At 42.9% G+C, this 20,923-nt stretch overlaps 1 protein-coding gene across 2 annotated transcripts in view; it reads left to right on the top strand.

Annotated features, from left to right (window-relative positions):
• The window catches only part of LOC140487778 (tRNA (32-2'-O)-methyltransferase regulator THADA), a 295,012-nt gene that overhangs the window by 222,981 nt on the left and 51,108 nt on the right, over positions 1-20,923 (top strand). The window contains exons 23-27 of one of the 2 annotated variants that reach the window (XM_072587028.1): positions 2,935-3,171; positions 7,581-7,785; positions 8,074-8,280; positions 10,935-11,176; positions 12,477-12,656. In XM_072587028.1, the coding sequence (XP_072443129.1) occupies positions 2,935-3,171; positions 7,581-7,785; positions 8,074-8,280; positions 10,935-11,176; positions 12,477-12,656 (1,071 nt within the window). The remainder of the gene's footprint in view (positions 1-2,934; positions 3,172-7,580; positions 7,786-8,073; positions 8,281-10,934; positions 11,177-12,476; positions 12,657-20,923) is intronic. The other variant, XM_072587029.1, reaches the window with a different exon arrangement.

Raw genomic sequence — 20,923 nt, 5'->3', positions numbered from 1 at the left:
AACTTAAAGGAAATTATAATGAAATGAGGATAGAGTTAGCTAAACAAACAGGGCAGATAGATTAGCAGGAAAAACAGTAAACTAGCAGAGGCAAGCATTTAAGGAGGTTACTTATGACTCTCAGTAAAAGTATATCCCAGTAAGGGGAAAGTATTCTGAGAGGGATGAACCAACTATGGCAAACCATGGAAATTAAGGAGAGTATTAAGTTGGGAAAAAAAAGCATATAAAGATGAAAAAGCCAATGATAACCCCAAAAATCAGGATAAATTCAGAATCCAGCAAAGGAGGACTAAAAAGATGAAGAGAGAAAATAAATAACAAGGGCAAACTAGCAAGGAATGTAAAAACTGAGAATAAGACCTTCTTTAAAGGTCTAAAAAGGAAGAGAGTGAACACAGACCCCTTATAAAATGAATGAGGGGAAATAGTTGTGGGGAATAGGGAAATGGCAGGGGAGTTTAACAGATATTTCACATCTGTCTTTATGGTGGAAGATACTTTGAGCATCCCATTTATACTGAAGAATGCAGGGAAAAAGTTAAGTATCATCACTCGAGAAGTAGTATTAGACAAACTAATGGGACTTAAGGCAGATAAGGCTTCTAGCCCAATGGCTTACATCCTAGGATCCTTAAAGAAGTAGATACATAGGTAATCAGTGCATTTGTTGTAACTTTCCAAAAATCCTTGGGTTTGGAGAAACTTACTAGAGAGTTGGTAAACTGCCAATGTGACACCACGACTCAAAAAAGGATAGAGGCAATAAGTGGTAACTATAGGCCGATTGGTCTAATATCTTTTGTTGGAAAATGTTGGAATCAATTATTAAGGAAATAAAAGCAGTACATTTGAGAAATTAAGCCTAATCAAGCAGAGTTAGCAAGTCTTCATGAAAGGGAAATCATGTCTGATCTGACTAATTTATGAGAGTTTTTTGAGCAAGTCCTAATCAGCATGGATGTATTTGCATTTCTAGAAGGCTTTTGACAAGGTACTGAGGTCAATAAAGTTGTCATAAGGATAAGAGCCCACGGTGTTGAAGGTACTGTATTGGTAGAGATAGAGAATTGGCTGATGGGCAGGAAACAGCAAGCGGCATCCTGTAACCAGTGGGGTCCACAGGGATCAGTTCTGGGACCCCAATGTTTACAATGAATGTTAATGACTTGGAGGAAAGAAGCAAATGTACTGCAGCCAAATTTGCAGATGACACAAAAATAGGTGGAAAGACAAGTTACAAAGGGGCTACAAGCAGTCACAGAGAGTTAGGGGCGGCACGGTGGCTCAGTGGTTAGCACTGCTGCCTCACACTACCAGGGATCCAGGTTCAAAACCAACCTCGGGTGACTGTCTGTGTGGAGTTTGCACATTCTCCCCGTGTCTGCATGGGTTTCCTCCGGGTGCTCCGGTTTCCTCCCACAGTCACAAGGATGTGCAGGTTAGGTGAATTGGCCATACTAAAGTGCTCATTGTGTTAGGTGCATTAGTCAGAGGGAAATGGGTCTGGGTGGGTTGCTCTTCAGAGGGTCGGTGTGGACTGGTTGGGCCGAAGGGCCTGTTTCCACACTGTAGGGAATCTAATCTAACCTATCAATAGGTTGAGAAAGTGGGCAAAAAGTTTGCAAATGGAGAATAATGTAGTAAAATGTGAAGTTGTTCATTTTGGAAGGTAGAATAAAAGAACAGTATTATTTAAATAGGGAAAAGCTGCAACACAGAAGCTGTTTGGGCTACTTGTGCACGAAACATAAAAAGCTAGCACACAGGCACAACAGGTAAGCAGGAAAGTTGGCCTTTATTTCAAGGGGTTTTAATTATAAGAGTATGGAAGCCTGATGCAACTGAACAAGGTGCTAGTGACACCTCATCTAGAGTGCTGTGAGCAGTTTTGATCACTTTATTTAAGGAAAGTTATTGTTTCTTTGGAGGCAGTTCAAGAGAATGATTCTTAATATGGAGAGATTGTCTGATGGACAAAGGTTAAACAGATTGGGACTCTTTCACTGGAGTTTAGAAGAATAAGAGGTAATCTCATTGAAACATATAGGATTATTAAGGGGCTTGACAGGATAAATGTTGAGAAGATGTTTCCCTTTATGGGAGAGTCTAGGACAAGAGGGCGTAGTCTCAAAATTATGGGGTGCCAATTTAAGACTGAGATGAGGACGAATTTCTTGTCTTGGAGGGTTGAGAGTCTTGTGTTGTGGGGCAGAGTCCTTGAGTATATTTAAGACTGAAATAGATTTGTGATCAGGAGGTGATTAAAGGAAATGGGTAAAAAGCAGGAAGGTGGATGTGAGGATTGTTGGATCAGCTGTGATCCTGTTGAATGGTGAAGTAGGCTTGAAGGCCCAAATGGCCTGTACTGTTCCTTTTTTTATGGCAGTCCTTACTTCAAGGTAACACTTAGCAGTTTTACATTTTTCCCCATTTTTCCCGTCATGCTACTGTCCAGAAAGAGCTAAACAATGCATCCAGTTTTTAACACTGTCACCCCACTGTGGACAGTGGAAATTGTCATGGTGAGGAAAACCTGATTAAAACAGCAATCAGTTTCAGAAATAGCACCAAGATTACTGAACTCAAACTCTACACATAGATTCTTCATAGAAATTTAACATAAATGGTAGTTGAAATCTAACTCACTGTGCAGCTGTTCAGGAACTGTGGCCCTTCTTCCTAGGACAGTTAGTATCTGAGCAATTTGCATTTGCATGAACCACCAAAATGACTAGGCAAAAGTGACGACTGCAGATGCTGGAAATCAGAGTCTAGATTAGAGTGGTGCTGGAAAAGCACAACAGGTCAGGCAGCATCCGAGGAGCAGGAAAATTGACGTTTCAGGCAAAAGCCCTTCATCAGGAATGAACCACACTCTAATCTAGACCCAACAAAATGAATTGAGTTCAGCAATTTGTTTGTTCTGCTCAGTGCTTGTTCTAGGTTTCTCCACCCTCTGAGGCAGCTCGCAGCCAATCCGATTCACAGTGTGCGCATGATGTCTGCAAAGGCTCTGGTTGCGCTGGTCCCACTCACGGAATACAGCAAGGTGCTGGCAGCTTTGGTTGGAGACTTACCGGCTTGTGATACACCTATCTTCCACAATACACTGCACGGCCAACTGCTGCAGGTGGAAGCTGTCCTGGAAGCTGGGCTGGATGCAGGCTGGTGAGTGAATCTGTTTGTGCAAGTACCCCACCGCAGTGTTAAAACCCAAATCACACAGTTTAGAGCCACTCTCATTCAGCTGGCACACAGAAACTCAATACTGGCTCAATACCCAGCTTGAGATATTAAGCATTTGAAATTTTGTTCAGAATTTTACTCTTTTATGCAAATTAACATGTAAAAAAGGAAATACAATCTAGAACAAACATCACCATACACTAGGTAAAACAGGTTATGTGTCTCGTCTGTACTGTTTGGAGTTTGAAGACTTAGACTGTCTCAAGTGAACACATCACCTTTCTTTCTCTGACTGTCATTCAGCTGGAGTTTGAGTTGGAGACTCTAAGGGGAAGGAGAGAAACACATGGATCTCAAGGCATATCTTGTAGAGAGACCCATGCTCAGAGTGTTGGGTGCAATTAATAATATGCAGTCCAAGAAAAAACTAGGTAGGGTAGTAAATTTGGATTCAAAGAAATTACTTTTAGTGGGAAGGTACAATACATGTGCTACCTCAGATAATAGGAGACTGTCAGAAGGACAGTCATACTGCAGACCATGGCATTTTGGAGACTGTGGGAGATAGTCAAGTGGTAGCCATAGGGGATTCAACACTTACTGTTGTGGACCAGATCAGATCATCACCCCCCCCCAACCTCAAAAAGTATTAGAAGGAGGTCTACACTTGCTGAGTTTACCTTCACATCATTTCTTGAACAATTGAAACCCACCAGGTCCCTGCATCCAGGGAGATTGGAAAAATTATGGCCAGTGTCTCTGTAATTTCCACTCTTACTTCCCTCAGAGTACAGTAAACTTTGTTTTAACTGGCACCTCATGAACCAACACTCAATAAACTTCCAAAAATTATGTATCTCAAATACTAGAAGTTTACAGTATGATCCCGATTTCCATGATGTCTGAGTATCAGCTGAGGGTGCAACTGAGAAGGGTCTCTGCTGGTTAGTTTTATTTAAGGCAAAGTTTTGAATTTGGAGGTGGCATGGTGGCTGAGTGGTTAGCACTGCTGCCTCTAAGCATCAGGGACCCGGGTTCGATTCCTGCCTCGGACAACCGTCTGTGTGGAGTTTGCACATTCCCCCCGTGTCTGCGTGGGTTTCCTCCAGGTGCTCTGGTTTTATCCTACAATCCAAAGATGTGCAGGTTAGGTGCATGGGCCTTGCTAAATTGCCCATAGTGTTAGGTGCATTAGTCAGAGGGAAATGGGTCTGGGTGGGTTACTCTTCGGAGGGTCGGTGTGGACTGGTTGGGCCGAAGAGCTTGTTTTCCACACTGCAGGGAATCTAATCTAATCTAAATTATAACAGTGATGTGTACACCCTCTTCATTGCGTTTCTATGGCTTAGAGTGTGTTTTTATGCTGATTATGTGGACGATGCCAGTTAAGAAAAGGTTTGCTTTGTAATTGAATATGTTCCCTCCGGTCACTTGGCTTATCATCTTTGAGTAAAGGCAGCCTTTCTATTAAGCTTCTGTTCAGCAATTTTAACCCACCCAATGTGTCATCCATCTCCTCCCTCATTGTGGCTTTGGTAAAGAGAGATGTCAATTACACATTTAATACGTCATCTGTCTCCCTGCCTCCATACATAGATTCCTTTTTTTAATCCCTTAACAGATCCACTTACTCTCATACTACCTTTTCTCTATTCGTAAACTAGATCAATTTTCAGTTTTAAATCTGAGATTGCTGTCCCATTCCTATGACACACCCAGATTCCAGTTCATCCACTTAACAATACGCTGTGATCTCTCAGTGCAGACATTACTCCAGATGCTGCAGATCCTCCATTTATGGCCTATCAGCTGTGACTATCCTGGTATTAGAAGGAGATCTACACTTGCTGAGTTTATCTTCACATCATTTCTTGAACAATTGAAACCCACCAGGTCCCTGCATCCAGGGAGATTGGAAAAATTATGGTCAGTGTCTCTGTAATTTCCACTCTTACTTCCCTCAGAGTAAACTTTGTTTTAACTGGCACCTCATGAACCAACACTCAATAAACTGCCAAAAATTATGTATCTCAAATACTAGAAGTTTACAGTATGATCCCGATTTCCATGATGTCTGAGTATCAGCTGAGGGTGCAACTGAGAAGGGTCTCACACACATTCCTGGGATTCAGAGATGAGATATCCCAGCTTCAGATATGACTTGGAGGTGTCAGCATTGGACTGGGGTGGACAAAGTTAAAAACCACAGGACACCAGGTTATAGTCCAACAGGTTTGTTTGGAAACACTAGCTTTTGGAGGATTGCTCCTTCATCAGGTGGTTATGGAGGGTAAGATCATGCTCACAGAATTTATAGCCAAACAAGTCAATTGTAATAGAGATGTGACACAGTAAACTATCTTAGATTAAAACTTCCATCTTTTATAATTGAATATGCTAGTTTCTGTTCATTGATATGTAAATCCCAGAATTTCTTTTAAATTACATTCTCAAATTAGCTCAGCTTTTTAAACAATAGGTGTGAAGTCAGTCTTGTGTGTCCCAATGCTCTGTCAGACTGACAAACCCTCTATATAATTTTACAGAGTTTTATGTGGATTCATGCATTTTTTGAGCAAAATAAGATGAAATACTGCAAAAACAAATTCACCCCATAAACCTATATGTGTGCACATGTAGGAGTGACAGATTGAGTGTGTATGTGAGTGCATGTGATAGAGTGTATGTATAAGTGTGTGTGTGTGTGTGTGTGAGAGAGAGAGAGAGAGAGAGAGAGAAGGTATGTCTGAGAGGGTGCGTATGTTGATGAGAGTGCAGGGGCTATATGTGTGTACATGTGAGATAGAGCTTGTGTGTGTATATGAGAGAGAATCACACAGTGGGGTCACCTGTAATGTGACATGAATCCAAAGTCCTGGTTAACTCCATTCATTTGGGTACTGAACTTAGCTATCAGCTTCTGCTCAGCCACTCTGCGTTGTTGCTTGTCCCGAAGTCCGCCTTGGAGGATGGTCACCCGAAGGTCCGAGGCTGAATGCCACTTGGGGACACCTCCCACCATGTATGTGACTGGCCAAAGTAGTCTATCTCCTATGCTGCAGGCAAGGATGCCCTGAGGCATGGTACATTGGCAAGACTGAGCAGACGCTACGACAACAGATGAATGGACCCAGTCAGCAGTGTTCCCTCCCAGTCGGGGAACACTTCAGTGGTCTGGGACATTTAGCCTTGGCCCTTCAGGTGACCATCCTCCAAAGCGGGCTTCAGGACAGGCAACAATGCATAGTGGCTGAGCAGAGGCTGATAGCCAAGTTCGGTACCCATGGCCTCAACTGGGACCTTGGGTTCATGTCATATTACAGGTGACCCCACTGCACGCTTCTCTCTCCTCTCTCTCTGTCTCTTTCTCTCTCTCTTGCACACCCATGTGCCCGTCAGACGCTGTCTCTCATATGCACACACATATACCCCACACTCACACCAACACATGCACCCTCTCACATGTATCCAATCACACACACACAAACTTAACCAAGCTTACACACACACACACACACACACACACATATATATACACACACACATTCTATCAGGTGAACTCACACCCACATGCACACTCAATCTGTCACTCTGGCATGTGCACCAATATAAGCTTATGAGGTGGATTTGATTTTACAGAATTACATTTTATTTTGCTGAAAAACTGCATGAATCCATGTAAAACTCTGTAAAACTGTACAGAGGGTTTGTCAGTCTGACATAGCATTGGGACACAGACAGACTTCACACCTATTGTTTAAAAAGCTGAGCTAATTTGGGAATGTAATTTGAAAGTAGTTCTGGGATTTACATATCAAAGAACACAAACCAGCATATACCAACATAAAAGATGGCAGTTTTAATCTAAGATTGTTTACTGTATCACATCTCCATGACACTGGGCTCCTTTGGCTATAAATTCTGTCAGCATGATCTTAACCTCCATAACCACCTGATGAAGGAGCAGCGCTCCAAAAGCTAGTGTTTCCAAATAAACCTGTTGGACCATTACCTGGTATTGTGTAATTTTTAACTTTGTCCAGCTTCAGATGGCTACTTTCACCTGCAGTTCTTAGGCTTGGTCTAGTTTGGAATGAAAACCATGTCTCCATTTGGCATCAATTTAGTGTAAACTTAATTGAGGATATTCAAGGACTCTGCTGAGCACTAGTTCCATTTCTTGATACGTGACATCCCCCGAGAGTCCAAACTATGGGAATGAAAGGTGTGCTACTTGAGAAATTGTCTGGAGACTCTTTCAACATTTCAAGCACTTCTTTGCTGCTGGGTTTAAAATTCAGTATTGTAATGTTTTGTGTTCACAGAGTTTTTCTAAACAATAACCAAACTCCTGCCCACAGCTATAAGGCCACCTGTGTTTTCTTCAATAGCTTAATTCCCCAGGATCTACAGGATGTGGTGAAGAGTCTGGAAATGAAGCTTTGGTTGGTGAGCCCAGTGCAACGCTGCCCATTGATCCAAGCTGCCTACCTGAAGATAGTTTCATTGGTACTGAATGTGTGCAGTGAGGAGTTCTTGAGCAGTCTCCAGTTGGTGCTTCTTGCTGATCTGGAAACCCCTCCATCCAGGCTGACGGTAGAGTAACTATTTATTCTCTAACTGAATACTGGAGAGAACATCTCATAACAGTAATGTAAGAACATGCAAAAAATCACTAATATGAAGGGGGCATTGTAACCTAAATGTCTGAACCCTCTCTCAGTGAAAGCTGACATAGTATTGCAGGTTATACTACATCTGCCGTTGCAATATCATTAATGTCTGTAGAGTTCTATTCAGGCTGTGATGTCCATTATGCTAATGCTATGAGCTGATATATCACTGATACTTGTGTTTGTGACCTGTGATCATTTTTATGTCTAGATTGGCTCCGCGATATTTCGGAGAGCTGTAACTCACTACCTGTGTGCCGAGGTGGTGCGAGCAGGAAATCCACACCAGCTGGAGCGGATTGACAGGTTGTTGTTCTGTGGCGACCTTGACATCCGCCTTGCTGTCCTCACCTGGATCACGCAGGACCTCAGTTGCAAGAATCAGCTGGCTGGCTCGTGGATATTGAAGCATCTATTGGTACAGCAATCATTCCACTTTCTAATCCAGTTTGATTTACTCATAGGATGTGAGTGATGTCTGGGCCATTATTTATCGCTCAGTGCTAATTGTCTGGACAAAGGCATACGACATAACATACAGGAGCCGAATTAGGCCATTCAGCCTACTGAATCTGCTCTGCCATTCAATTATGGCTGATATGATATACCCCCTTACCAATCAAGAACCTATCTATCTTTGTCCCTACACCCCACTATGGCAATGCGTTCCACAGATTAACCACCCTCTGACTGAAGAAACTCCTGCTTATCTCAGTTCTAAAAGGCTGTCACTTCACCCTGAGGCTGTGCTTTCATGTCCTAGTCAGTCCTACTCTTGGAACCACCTTCTCCATGTACACTCTGCTCAGGCCACTCGGTATCCTTACATTTCAAAGGGATTCCCTCCTTATACTTCTAAACACTGAGTACAGACCCAGAGTCCTCAACGGCTCCTCATATGACAAGCCCTTCATTCTTGTAAACCTCCATCTGGACCCCTCCAACGCCAGCCCAACTTTCCTGAGATAGATGGCCCAAATCTGTTTACAATATTCCAATTACATTCTGACCAGAGACTTACACAGCCTCAGCACTACATCTCTGCTCTTGTATTATAATCCTCTTGAAATGAATGCCTTCTTAACCACCAACTGAACCTGTCTGTTAACCTTAAAAGAATCCTGAACTAGGACTCCTAAGTCATTTTGTGCCTCAGATTTCTGAAACCTTTACCCATTTAGAAAAATGGTCTATACCTCTATTCTTCCTACAAAAATGTATAATCTCACATTTTTCTGCATTTTGTTCCATCTGCCACTCCTTTGCCCACTTACCTAGCATATCTAAATCATTCTGCAGCCTCCCTGCTTCCTCAACACTACCTTTGCCTCCAACTATTTTCATTTCATCCACAAACTTAGCAACAATGCCCTCAATTCCTTCATCCAGATTATTGACATATAACATGGGCGCAGTCCATCCGGTCTGGGTAATTTATCCGCCTTCAGACTTTTCAGCTTCCCCAGCATCCTCTCCTTAGTGATGGTCACTACACTGACCTCTGCCCCTGAATCTCTTGAAGTTCTGGTCTGTCTTTCACTGTGAAAATTGATGCAAAAAGTACCTGTTCAGTTCCTCTGCCATTTGTTCCCCATTACTACCTCTCCAGCCTCATTTTCCAGCAGTCCAGTATCCATGCCTGTTTCTCTCCTATCTTTAGCTATTTAAAAAAAAAACTCTTGCAATCTTCTTTTATATTACTAGCTAGCTTGCTCTCATATTTCATCTTCTCCCCCCCGTATTGCTTTCCCAGTTATCCTCTGCTAGTTATTAAAGGCTTCCCAATCGTCTGGCACTTAAGTGTGAACCACGCTGTGAATCAGGAGTGCATATAAGCTATATTGGGTAAGGATGGCACAGTTCTTGAAGATGCCAACTTTCCCCGGCGTGCTGTTCCTGAAGTTGCTGACTCTCTGTGGAGCACAGTTCCTGAAGTTGCAGACTCCCCTTGGCTACAGTTCCTGAAGGTGCTGAATGTCCTGGGGATATAGTTCCTGAAGGTGCAGATTTGCTCGGAGTCTAGTACTATCACATCCCTCCTGTAAAGTGGATTTCAGAACATTTGCAATGCCCTAGCTGTGGCCAAACCAATGATTTATATAGTTCTAGTGTTGCCATTCTGTCCTTAAAATCTTTGCCATCTCTATTCGAGGCAAGTCTCCCATATGCCTTCTTAACACTTTATCTGTCAGTCCTGCTCCCTTAATGTACATACATACCCTGGTCCCTCCGATCTTTGGAGCTTTCTAGTGTCTGACCATTCATTAGTTGTTTCATTGCTATGTTTGTCCTCTCCAAGTCCATCACCTGACATTTATCCAGATTGAATTCCACTTGCCACTGATCAGCCCATCTGACCAGCCCGTCTACATCCTCCTGTAATCTCAAGATAAGTTCCTCACAATTTACCATTCAACCAATTTTCGTATCATTCATAAATTTACTGTGAACCCTCCGGCATTCAAGTTTAGATTATTCATATATACCACAAACAACAGGGACCCCAACAATGATTCCTGTGGAACCCTACTGGACACAGACTTTCAGTCACAAAAATGTCCCTAGATCATCACCCTCTGCTTCCTGTCACTCACTAATTCTGTATCCTTGAATCTCTTGGGCTGTTACCTTCACTATCAGTCTGTTATGTTGGGTCTTATCAAAAGCCTTGCTAAAGTTCAAGAGGATTTCACACCTGGGCACCCTTTGAAAAATTCAGTCAGGTTGGTCAGACATGTCTACCCACTAACAAAATAATGCTGACTGTTCTTGATTAATCAATCCCTGCCTTTTTAAATGCAGAATAATTCTGTTCCTCAGAATTGCTTCCAATAGTTTCCTCACCACTGAGGTTGATGTGATTTGCCTGTAGTTTCCTGGTTTATCACTTCCTCAGTTCTTGAAGCTGTATACTGTGTAAGGACAGAGGGCCTCCATTGTGTTGTTGATGTTAGCAGTCTCTAAGGCTGGCTTTCAGGATGCACATCCTCAAAATTACAGACTGCATTATTGATTTGTGATAGTCAGTAGTTTTCACTGACAGAGTCGGTGTTTTCTATTTGGTGTGTGCAGAGCAACTTAGGGATGGTGTTATTGGAGAAGGAGCCAAGTTCGGAGCTCTTGAGAAGCTGGCTGGAAGCCATTGTGTTCCTGCAGGAAAACCAACAGGAGCTGGAGTCAAAGGCAGTACCTGAAGATCTGAACCTGCGAGTGCACTGCATTGAGATACTGTTGTGTAAAATAGAAGTGGCAACGCTTGGGCCCATTCTTCACAGTCAGGCCCTACGTGCAGTCAGTGTGCTACTGGCTGACAGGTGAGAACATCACCACTGCCAGTGAGTGGTGGCAAGAGCACTGTTTGAAGTGGGATTATTAATAAAGTTCACCACCCCTTGGTGACGCTTGCTTCAGTGTCACACTGCATTACAGTATTGGTGGATATAGATCTGTCACTGTATAATGCTGGAATCTAATAACTGGTGGGTTTAGATCTGTATCACATTAGTGGGTACAGTACTGGTAGAGCAGATCTGTTTCTGTATCACACTGGAGTACAGCACAGGATATAGTTCTGGTGGGTAGAGATCTGTCACTGCATAATGCTGGTATTTAGTATTGGTGGGAATAAATTTTCTGGTGGGTTCAAAGCCCAAGGAGATAAAGCAGCGATTTACCTGCACTTCCCTCAATTTAGTCTACTCGCAGTGTGCAGACTGGGTGACTTCTTTGTGGCACACCTCCACTCTGTCTGCAAAAAATGACCCCAAGCTTCCAATTGCCTGCCACTTCAGCACACCACCATATTCCCATGCCAACATTTCACTCTCCAACATGTTGCAGTGTCCCAGCAACACTCAATGCAAGCTGGAGGAACAATACATCATCTTCTGCTTAGGCACTTTTACAGCCTTCAGGACTCAGCATAGAATTTTAACAATTGTAGAGCATGACCCTCTCTTTCCTTGGCTATTATCAATTCTACAACCCTAGGTCTTGTCAGGGTTACTTTCAGTAGAGCCAATCCACTTTCCCATAGTTCCCATTATCTCCTATCTAGCTTCTCTTCCTCTCTGGCCTGCTATCAACAACTTCCTTATCTGCCTATCCTTTTTCTCTCTCTCTGGGCTCTCTCTCACTCTATCCACTCAATCTTTTCGTTCCCCCCACTCCATCCTTTCCACCCCTGTTGTCAGCTTAAATATTATCCTATTCTGTCTGCTTCTAGAAGAAGGGTCACAGGATTCAAAATGTTAACTCTGCTTTCTCCCCACAGATGCTGCCAGACCTGCTGAGTTCTCCAGAAATTTCTGTTTTTGTGGACAAGTCTCTCTGTATAACACTGGGATACAGTACTGTTGGTTATAGACCTGATTTTGCATAATGTTGGAGTATAGTACTGATGGGGATAAGTCTATCTCTATGCAACACTAGGGTATGTTACTGATTGGTGGGCCTCTCATTGGGAATGGGATACCTAATCATAAGTTATTTCTTCACACATAAGCATGAATTTTATATGACTCGCGGTCTCAGAGTGTGTGACTGGCCTTCCTTTTAATATTAATGTTGATATTAAATAGATTGATCGTCTATGTTGTTCAACATTTTCTTCAGTTGCCAGGTTCTCTCTCTTGCTCTGATGATGCGTTGGGCAACACACCTAGAACACTGTAGTGATGCAACATCCAGTGAAATACTGCATCTGAGTGCTGCCACCTCACTTGTCCAGGCAGGTGTGAAAGTGATAGCATGGGCATTGATGGACTCTCCCAGACATGTCCCACTGGTTGTCAGGTAATGATTCTGTGCTTCATTCAACCTGTAATGTGATTACCAGGAGCTTTGTGAATGGGACTACTTCTGAGTGTGGGTTCAGATTGAGGAAGAAAATGTCTTTGCCCATATGGTAGATTTTTATATGGTGTGGGTAAATGCCCAGAAACAGTTCTGCATCTCCCTGAGATGCGGAAGTTCTGACAGAGCAATGGAAGGTGACATTATTACTGGGTATTACATTCTTAATGTTATCTTACCTTGTGAGTTGGAGAAAGTTTTCATTGCTGTAAGGGCTAAGAATAATGGGTTCTGATGTATATAATTGGCAAACAAACCCATGGGGGAGAATGAAACTTTTCTCACTCAGCAAGCTATCATGATCTGGATTCCCTGGCAGGCCAGTGGAAACAGATTCAGTCGTAATTTTCAAAAGGGAACTGAACAAATACTCAAAGGTCTGTGTGGAAAACCAGGAGAATGGGATTAATTGGATTATTTATTTATAGAGTTAGCACAGATACACCTGACCAAATAGTCTCTTGATTTATATGATACCTTCATTCTGCTTTTGATATTTTTGTTAGTTTTGGAGCTGTTAATTAAGAATGCCGCAGGCATGATTTGACAATGAAACAAGTCATGGTAATAACAGCTATCAGGTTGCCCTAGGAAGTGCCATAACTTAGTGATGAGCCACTGAATTTGTGAAACCTGAGGTGCACAGGGACAGTCAGCCCTGAAGTCAGGAAGAAGCGAGTCCATGACACAAAATATTGCCAGGATGTGGAATGATGTTACGATGAGATACAACCAAGGACAGATGTGAACTGAACACATATATGCTGAAGCTGATGGAATGCCATTGTGTTCAGTGCTCAATCTGAGGGAATGCTGGCGGGTGTGGTTACTGCTGGATCCGAGGGAATGCAAGTGTGTTCACTGCTGGATCTGAAAAAATGTGAGAGTGTTCAAAGTTGGATCTGAGGAAATGCTGGATTTGTGAGAATGCAATTGTGCTCAATGCTGGATACGAGGGAATGCACAAGCGTTCAATGATAGATATGAGGAAATGCAAGTGGGTTCATTGCTGGATTTGTGGGGCTGTGAATGCATTCAGTGCTGAATGAGTATATAAAGCATAGAAGCAGAATTAGGCCATATGGCCAATTGAATTTATTCCACTATTCAATCAGGGCTGATCTGTTTCTCAAGCCCATTCTCCAACCTTCTCCCTGTATTTTTTGATCCATTTATTAATCAAGAACCTATATCACTCTTGTCTTAAATACACTGAACAACTTAAGCCTTCACAGCCTTGTGCGGCAATGAGTTTTACAGATACACCGTCCTCTGACTCTAGAAATCTCATTTCTAAACGGTTGGGCCTTCACTCTGAGGCTGTGTCCTCAGATCTAAGTCTCTTCCACAAGTGGAAACATCTCCATGTTCACTATATCAGGCCTCTTAGTATTCTGAAAGTTTTAATGAAATACCCCCCTCATCCCTCAAAACTCTAACAAATACAGACCTAGTCCTCAACTGTTACTCATATGACAAGTCTTTCATCCCTGGGATCATTCTTGTAAACCTCCTCTGGACATCTCCAATGTCAGTAAATTCTTCCTTAGCTATGGGACCCAAAACTGCTCACAATATTCCAATTGCGGTCTGACCAGAGTCTTATACAGCCTCAGCTGTACATCTCGGCTATCATATTGTAGCCATGAAATGAATGCTAATGTTACAATTGCTTTCCTAACTGCCAACTGAGCCTGCATGTTAACCTTAAGAGAATCCTGAACTCCGATTCTTTAGTCCAAATTTCCAAAGCCTTTCCCTGTTTAGAAAATAATCTAAGCCTCCATTCTTCCTACCAAAGTGCATCATACTTTTTGACATGCCACTTCCATATTCCTGATCTGTCCAAGTACTTCTGCAGCCACCCTGCTTTCTCAACACTATATGTTCCTCCACCTACTTTTGTCACATCTGCAAACTTAGCCACAATGTTGTCAGTTCTTTCATTCAGGTCGCTGATGTAGAATGTTACGATACAGCAATAAACCCTTCTGCTAATTAAAATAAACACCCAGAAAAGCTCAGCTCACATCGCCTCGTAATCTGTTAAAGTATGAGTCTCAGAGGAATTCCAATATTTAAAGAAAAAATAGCAATTTATTCTTTAACTCTAAAAGTGAACATTAAACAAGAATTATTTATAACTCTAAACCCCCTTTCTCTTAACCACTTATTATCTGCTTCCAACTCTATAATAACATACTGTTCCAATATTATTGAAATATTAAAATTAGATCAACTTAATTTCAAATACACAGCAGCGGTGGTCTCCGGTGTCCTTCTTCCGGCTATAGACCTCCCTGGGTCGCCTTTGGTCTTTTGCTGCAAAGACGTTTCATATGTAATGGGTACCTTTGATAGAGAGTGTTTTGCTGGCAGTTACTCTGGTGGTGGCAGTTGTTCACTGTCTGGCTAATTCTCAAAATGCCTGCTTCTTTATACCCCAAACATCTGATCGTCTCATTGGTTCGAGGTTGGCAAAAACAATAAATTCAAATTCAAATTCAATTGGGTTTTAGTATCTTTGGGCATAATTTAAACGGATTGGTTAAATTCGAATTGTTGTGAAAAAAAATAGCAACCAAAACCCAGACATTTGTTTCACAGCCAAATGTTACATAATTTTCAATTTTCTAGTACACTCTGAGACTGCTAGTCAGTCACATGACAGGCGCCTTCAAGCTCTCAGTGCAAGACAGCTTTCACTCTCTGTTAAAGGTACAGTACATGCCTTCATCTTCATAACAATAAAGTGAATAGTTGTGATCCCAACCCTGACCCCTACAGAATTGATTAGTTAGTGGCTACCATTATGAAAAAGGCCCCTTTATCCCCATTCTGCCTTCTGCCTTTCAGCCAATCCTCTATGCATGCCAGTACCTAACACCCTGGGCTCTTAACTATTCTAGTAACCTTCTGAGCAACATCTTGTCAAAGGCCTTCTGGAAATACAAGAAAATCATACCAACTGTCTCTTCTTTGTCTAATTTTCTCAGTAACTCCTCAGACTTTTAACAGTTTGTCAGGTATGACCTCCCTTTGATGAAGCCATGTTGACTTTCACCATACACGTCCAATTACTTTGCACCTCCTCCCTAATATTGGACTCTGAAATCTTACCAATGACTGAGCTAACTGGCCTAGAGTATCTCACTTTCTGCCTTTTTCTTTTCTTAAGCAGAGATGTTATGTTAGTCATTTTCCAATCCTCTGTGACCCTCCTGATGCCTGTTATTCCTGAAAGATCACCACCAACCTCAGTCAATACCTTCAGAGCTGTAGTCTAGGTGATTTATTCACCTTCCCCAGCAACTTCTCTTCAGTGATATCCACTACCCTTATCTATGTCCCCTAACTCTCTTGAAATTCTGGTATGCTGCTGGTGGATTGCATTATGAAAACTGATGCAAAGTACTTATTCTGTTCCACTGCTATTTATTTATTCCAGCCTCATTTTCCGATGGCCCATGACTTGTCTGACCTGCCTATCTCCTTTTCCACCTATCCACTCCACCCTCTCCTCCCTGACCTATCACCTTCATCCCCTCCCCCACTCACCCATTGTACTCTATGCTATTTTCTCCCCACCCCCACCCTCCTCGAACTTATCTCTCCACGCTTCAGGCTCACTGCCTTTATTCCTGATGAAGGGCTTTTGCCCGAAACGTCGATTTCGAAGCTACTTGGATGCTGCCTGAACTGCTGTGCTCTTCCAGCACCACTAATCCAGAATCTGGTTTCCAGCATCTGCAGTCATTGTTTTTACCCAATATCTAATCTTGTCTCTTACCTTTTAGATATTTTAAAAAGAACTTGCAATTTTCTTTTATATTATGAGCTAGCTTGCTCTCATATTTCAGCTTCTGCCCCCTTATTGCTTTTATGGTCATCCATTGCCGATTTTTAAAGGCTTCCTAATCCTCTGGTACTTAAAAATCAACCATGTTGCTGTGGATCTTGCCACATATAGGCCAGACTGGGTAAGGATGGCACAGTTACTGTAGGTGCTGACTCTCCCCGGAATGCAAATTCTGAAGCAGCTTGGATATTTAATCCCCAGCCCTGATCCCCTTGCAGCCAATTGTCTGTGATATCCATAACATCGTACACACGAATTTCAATCTGTGCCATAAGCTAATCTAACTTGTTCCGTATACTTTCTGTCCTAATACTTGTTGTGGAAACATCAGTAACCGTTGCTGAGCCCTATCGCCGCCCTTTTAACATTTTCAATGCAATTGAACCTACCTTCCCTGACTAGTTCGTTCAGGGCCCTATCCATACCCTCATTATGTGATTTGCAAAGACTCTGATTCTAGCATGATTCAGGTGGATCCTGTTCCATTGCAACTGCTCTGGCCAGGACCCTAAGAACATAAGAACAAGGAGCAGGAGTAGGCCGAAGGCCCTTTGAGCATGTTCCGCCATTCAATAAGATCGTGGCTAATCTTTTCATGGGCTGAGCTCTACTTGCCCATGTTTCACCATATCTCTTAATTCCTCTATTTTCAAACAAGTATCTACCTTAGTTTTAAAAGCGATTACTGAAGTAGCATCAACTACTTCCCCAGGCAAGAAATTCCATCGATTAACAACCCTCTGGGTGAAGAAGTTCCTTCTCAGTTTGGTTCTAAACTTGAGGCCATGTCCTCTTGTCCTAGTTTCATCTACCAGTGGAAACAGCCTATCTATTTCTATTTTATTGATTCCCTTCATAATTTTATGTAATTCCATAAGTTTCCATCCCTCGTTCTTCTAAATTCCAATGAATATAATCCCAGTCTACTCAGCCTCTCCTCATAAGCCAACCCCCTTAACTCCGGAATCAATCTAGTGAACCTCCTCTGCATTCCCTTCAGTGCCAGTACATCCTTTCTCAAGTAAGGAGACCAAATCTGCACACAGCACTCCGGGTGTGGCCTACCAGCACCCTGTACAGCTGTGACATTACCTCTCTGTTTTTAACCTCAACCTCTTTAGCAGTTAAGGACAAAATTCCATTTGCCTTCCTAATTATTTGTTGTAACTGCAGACCAACCTTCTATGATTCATGCACAAGGACACCCTGGTGCCTCTGAAAATCAGCATGCTGCAACTTTTTGCCATTCAAGTAATAATCTATTTTGCTGTTAATGTATGACTTCACATTTACTAAGATTGTATTCCATCTGCCAGACCTTTTCCCACTCACTCAGTGTATCTATGTTCTTCTGTAAACTTTGCTCTGCCATTCATCTTAGTGTCATTGGCAAGTTCTAACACGTGGTCCTCAACTCCAAATTGTAAATAATTGTGGTCCCAACACCGATCCCTGAGGCTCGCCACTAGTCACTGAGTGCCAGCCAGAATAGCACTCCTTTATCCCACTTCTTGCTTCCTGTCAGTGAACTAATCCTCTATCCGCACTAATACTGAACCCCTAACACCATGCATCCTTAGCCAAATGTGCGGCACCTTGTCAAAGGCTTTTTGGAAATCTAAGTACAACCCATCCACTGGGCCCCTATTGCTTGAAATGTCTTCACAGAATTCCAAAAGATTTGTGAAGCATGACATGCCCTTCATGACTCCATGCTGCATCGTTACAATGGGACAATTTCTTTTGAGATGCCTTGCTTTTTCTCCCTTGGTAATAGATTCAAGCATCTTCCCCACTGCAGAGGTTAAGCTCACTGGTCTATAATTCCCCATCTTTTGTCTACTTCCCTTTTTAAACAGTGGTGTCAGATTTGCTATTTTCCAATCTGCTGGGACTGCCCCAGAGTCCAGGGAATTTTGGAAAATTACGCTAGTCCACCTGCTATTTCTCCCGCCATCTCTTATAATATCCTGGGATACATTCCATCAGGGCTAGGAGACTTGTCTATCCTTAGCTCCATTAGCTTACCCAATACTAGCTCTTCCATAATAATAATTGTTTCCAGGTCTTCACCTATCTTTGTCTCTTTGTCATTTACTGGCATGTTATTAGTAACCTCCACTGTGAAGACTGATAGAAAGTACCAATTCAATGTCTCAGCCATTTCATCATATCCCATAAGAAACTACAGAAGGTTGCGTGCACAGCTCAGGCTACTTTGTAAGCCAACCTTTCATCCATGGGCTCCATTTACACCTTTCGTTGCCAAGGAATGGCTGTCAACATCATTAAAGACCCATCCCACCAGAGCAGTGAGCACTGGAGCAGCCTGAGCAGCATGTGGGCTATGACCCCAGGAACACCATGAGTAGTGAGCCCTGGTACAGCATGTATGCTGCAAGCCCCAGAGCAGCACTTGGGGAATCAACCCCAGAGCAGGTAGTGCATCCCGGGTGGAGACCAGCACAGGGTAGGCAGTCTTGGCACTTACCATGGAGCAGCACAGTGGTTTTTTTTTAGATTACCTATAGTGCGGAAATAGGCCCTTTGGCCCAACCAGTCCACAGTGACCCTCTGAAGAGTAACCCACCCAGACCCATTTCCCTCTGTCGAATGCACCTAACACTATGGGCAATTTAGCATGGCCAATTCACCTGACCTGCACATCTTTGGACTGGGGGAGGAAACCGGAACACCCGGAGGAAACCCACGCAGACACGGGGAGAATGTGTAAACTCCACACAGACAGTTGCCCGAGGCTGGAATCGAACCTGGGACCCTGGTGCTGTGGGGCAGCAGTGCCAACCACTGAGCCACCGTGCCGCCCGTGTTGATATGGAGCGGTCTGGGGCTTGGAGTCAAGCAAGGATGGCTGTTGGACTGAGGACAGGCACGAGCAGTCAGACCACCTGTGGGGGTCCTGCACTGAGTTGCTACACTGTTGGCCTCATTCCTGATGAAGGGCTTTTGCCCAAAACATCGATTCTCCTGCTCCTCAGATGCTGCCTGACCTGCTGTGCTTTTCTATCACTACACTCTCGACTCTACTCTCCAGAATCTGCAGTCCTCACTTTCGCCCTGTTACACTGTAATGTCTATTAGAAATTTCCTACCTTCTGAATGTCAACCCTTTAATGTTGTCCTATTTTTAACTTATTGTTCAACTCTGTAAATAATGCAACTACTTTTGTTGCTCAGCTGTATCCAAGAATTGTACCAAGGTACTTATAGCGGAAAACGTGTTGCTGGAAAAGCGCAGCAGGTCAGGCAGCATCCAAGGAACAGGAGAATCGACGATTCCTGAAGAAGGGCTTATGCCCGAAACGTTGATTCTCCTGTTCCTTGGATGCTGCCTGACCTGCTGCGCTTTTCCAGCAACACATTTTCAGCTCTGATCTCCAGCATCTGCAGTCCTCACTTTCTCCTCCTAGGTACTTGTACCTAAGATGTCACTATAAGAAGCCGATATTGGAAATGCTTTTCACTGTCCTCCTACAATGGAGTACACATGACAATAAAATGATATTGGATGTTGTTTTGTAATGATCTCCTACAGCCTCTTCCATCAGGCAGATAATACAGAACACCTGCACCAGCAGGTTGAAGAATAGCATCTTCCCTGCCATTATTAGACTGATGAATGGACTCTCGAACTTCAAATAATGTTGATCTTGTTAATGTTGCTGTTCACATCCTGTGTAGTGTAACCTGTATGCCTCACTCTGTCCATGTTTTATTCACCCTATGATCTGTATCTCCTTGCTTACTATGATCTGCCTGTACTGTTCACAAATGAAGCTTTTCACTGTACTTGGGTACACCTGACAATAAATCAACTCAAATCAAATCAACAGCTCTCTCCTTACCCACTACAGGTGCCAATAGTCCCATGAATTCAAACCCATTTCTCCCACACCAATCTTCTGAGTTACATGTTTACCGCTTTAATCTTGTTGACCCTGTGCCAATTAGCTTGTGACTGAGGTTGTAATCAAAGATTTTGTTTTTGGTTCTCCTTTTTAATTTAGCCTTTAAGTGCTCATACTCCCTCAATAGAAGCTCTTTCCTCTTTCTACCTATATTGTTGATACCAACGTGACCCATAACAACTGCATCTTTCCTCTCTCACTCCAAGTTCCTCTGCAGCCCAGATGAGAATTTCCTGAACCTGGGCACCAGACAGGCAACACAGCTTTCAGGACTCTCAATCCTGGCTGCAGAGGGCAGTGTCAATTCCCCTGACTTTACTATCCCTGATTACAACCAAATTTCTCTTCTCTCATTTGCTTGAATGGCTCCCTGCGCTATGGTGCTATGGTCTGTTTTCTCATCCTCCCTACAGCCTCAA

The sequence above is a fragment of the Chiloscyllium punctatum genome, chromosome 17, assembly GCF_047496795.1.
Source record: "Chiloscyllium punctatum isolate Juve2018m chromosome 17, sChiPun1.3, whole genome shotgun sequence".
Classification (NCBI taxonomy): Eukaryota; Metazoa; Chordata; class Chondrichthyes; order Orectolobiformes; family Hemiscylliidae; genus Chiloscyllium; species Chiloscyllium punctatum.
Note: the sequence above shows the minus strand (reverse complement) of the source record. Positions and strands in the feature narration are given on the sequence as shown.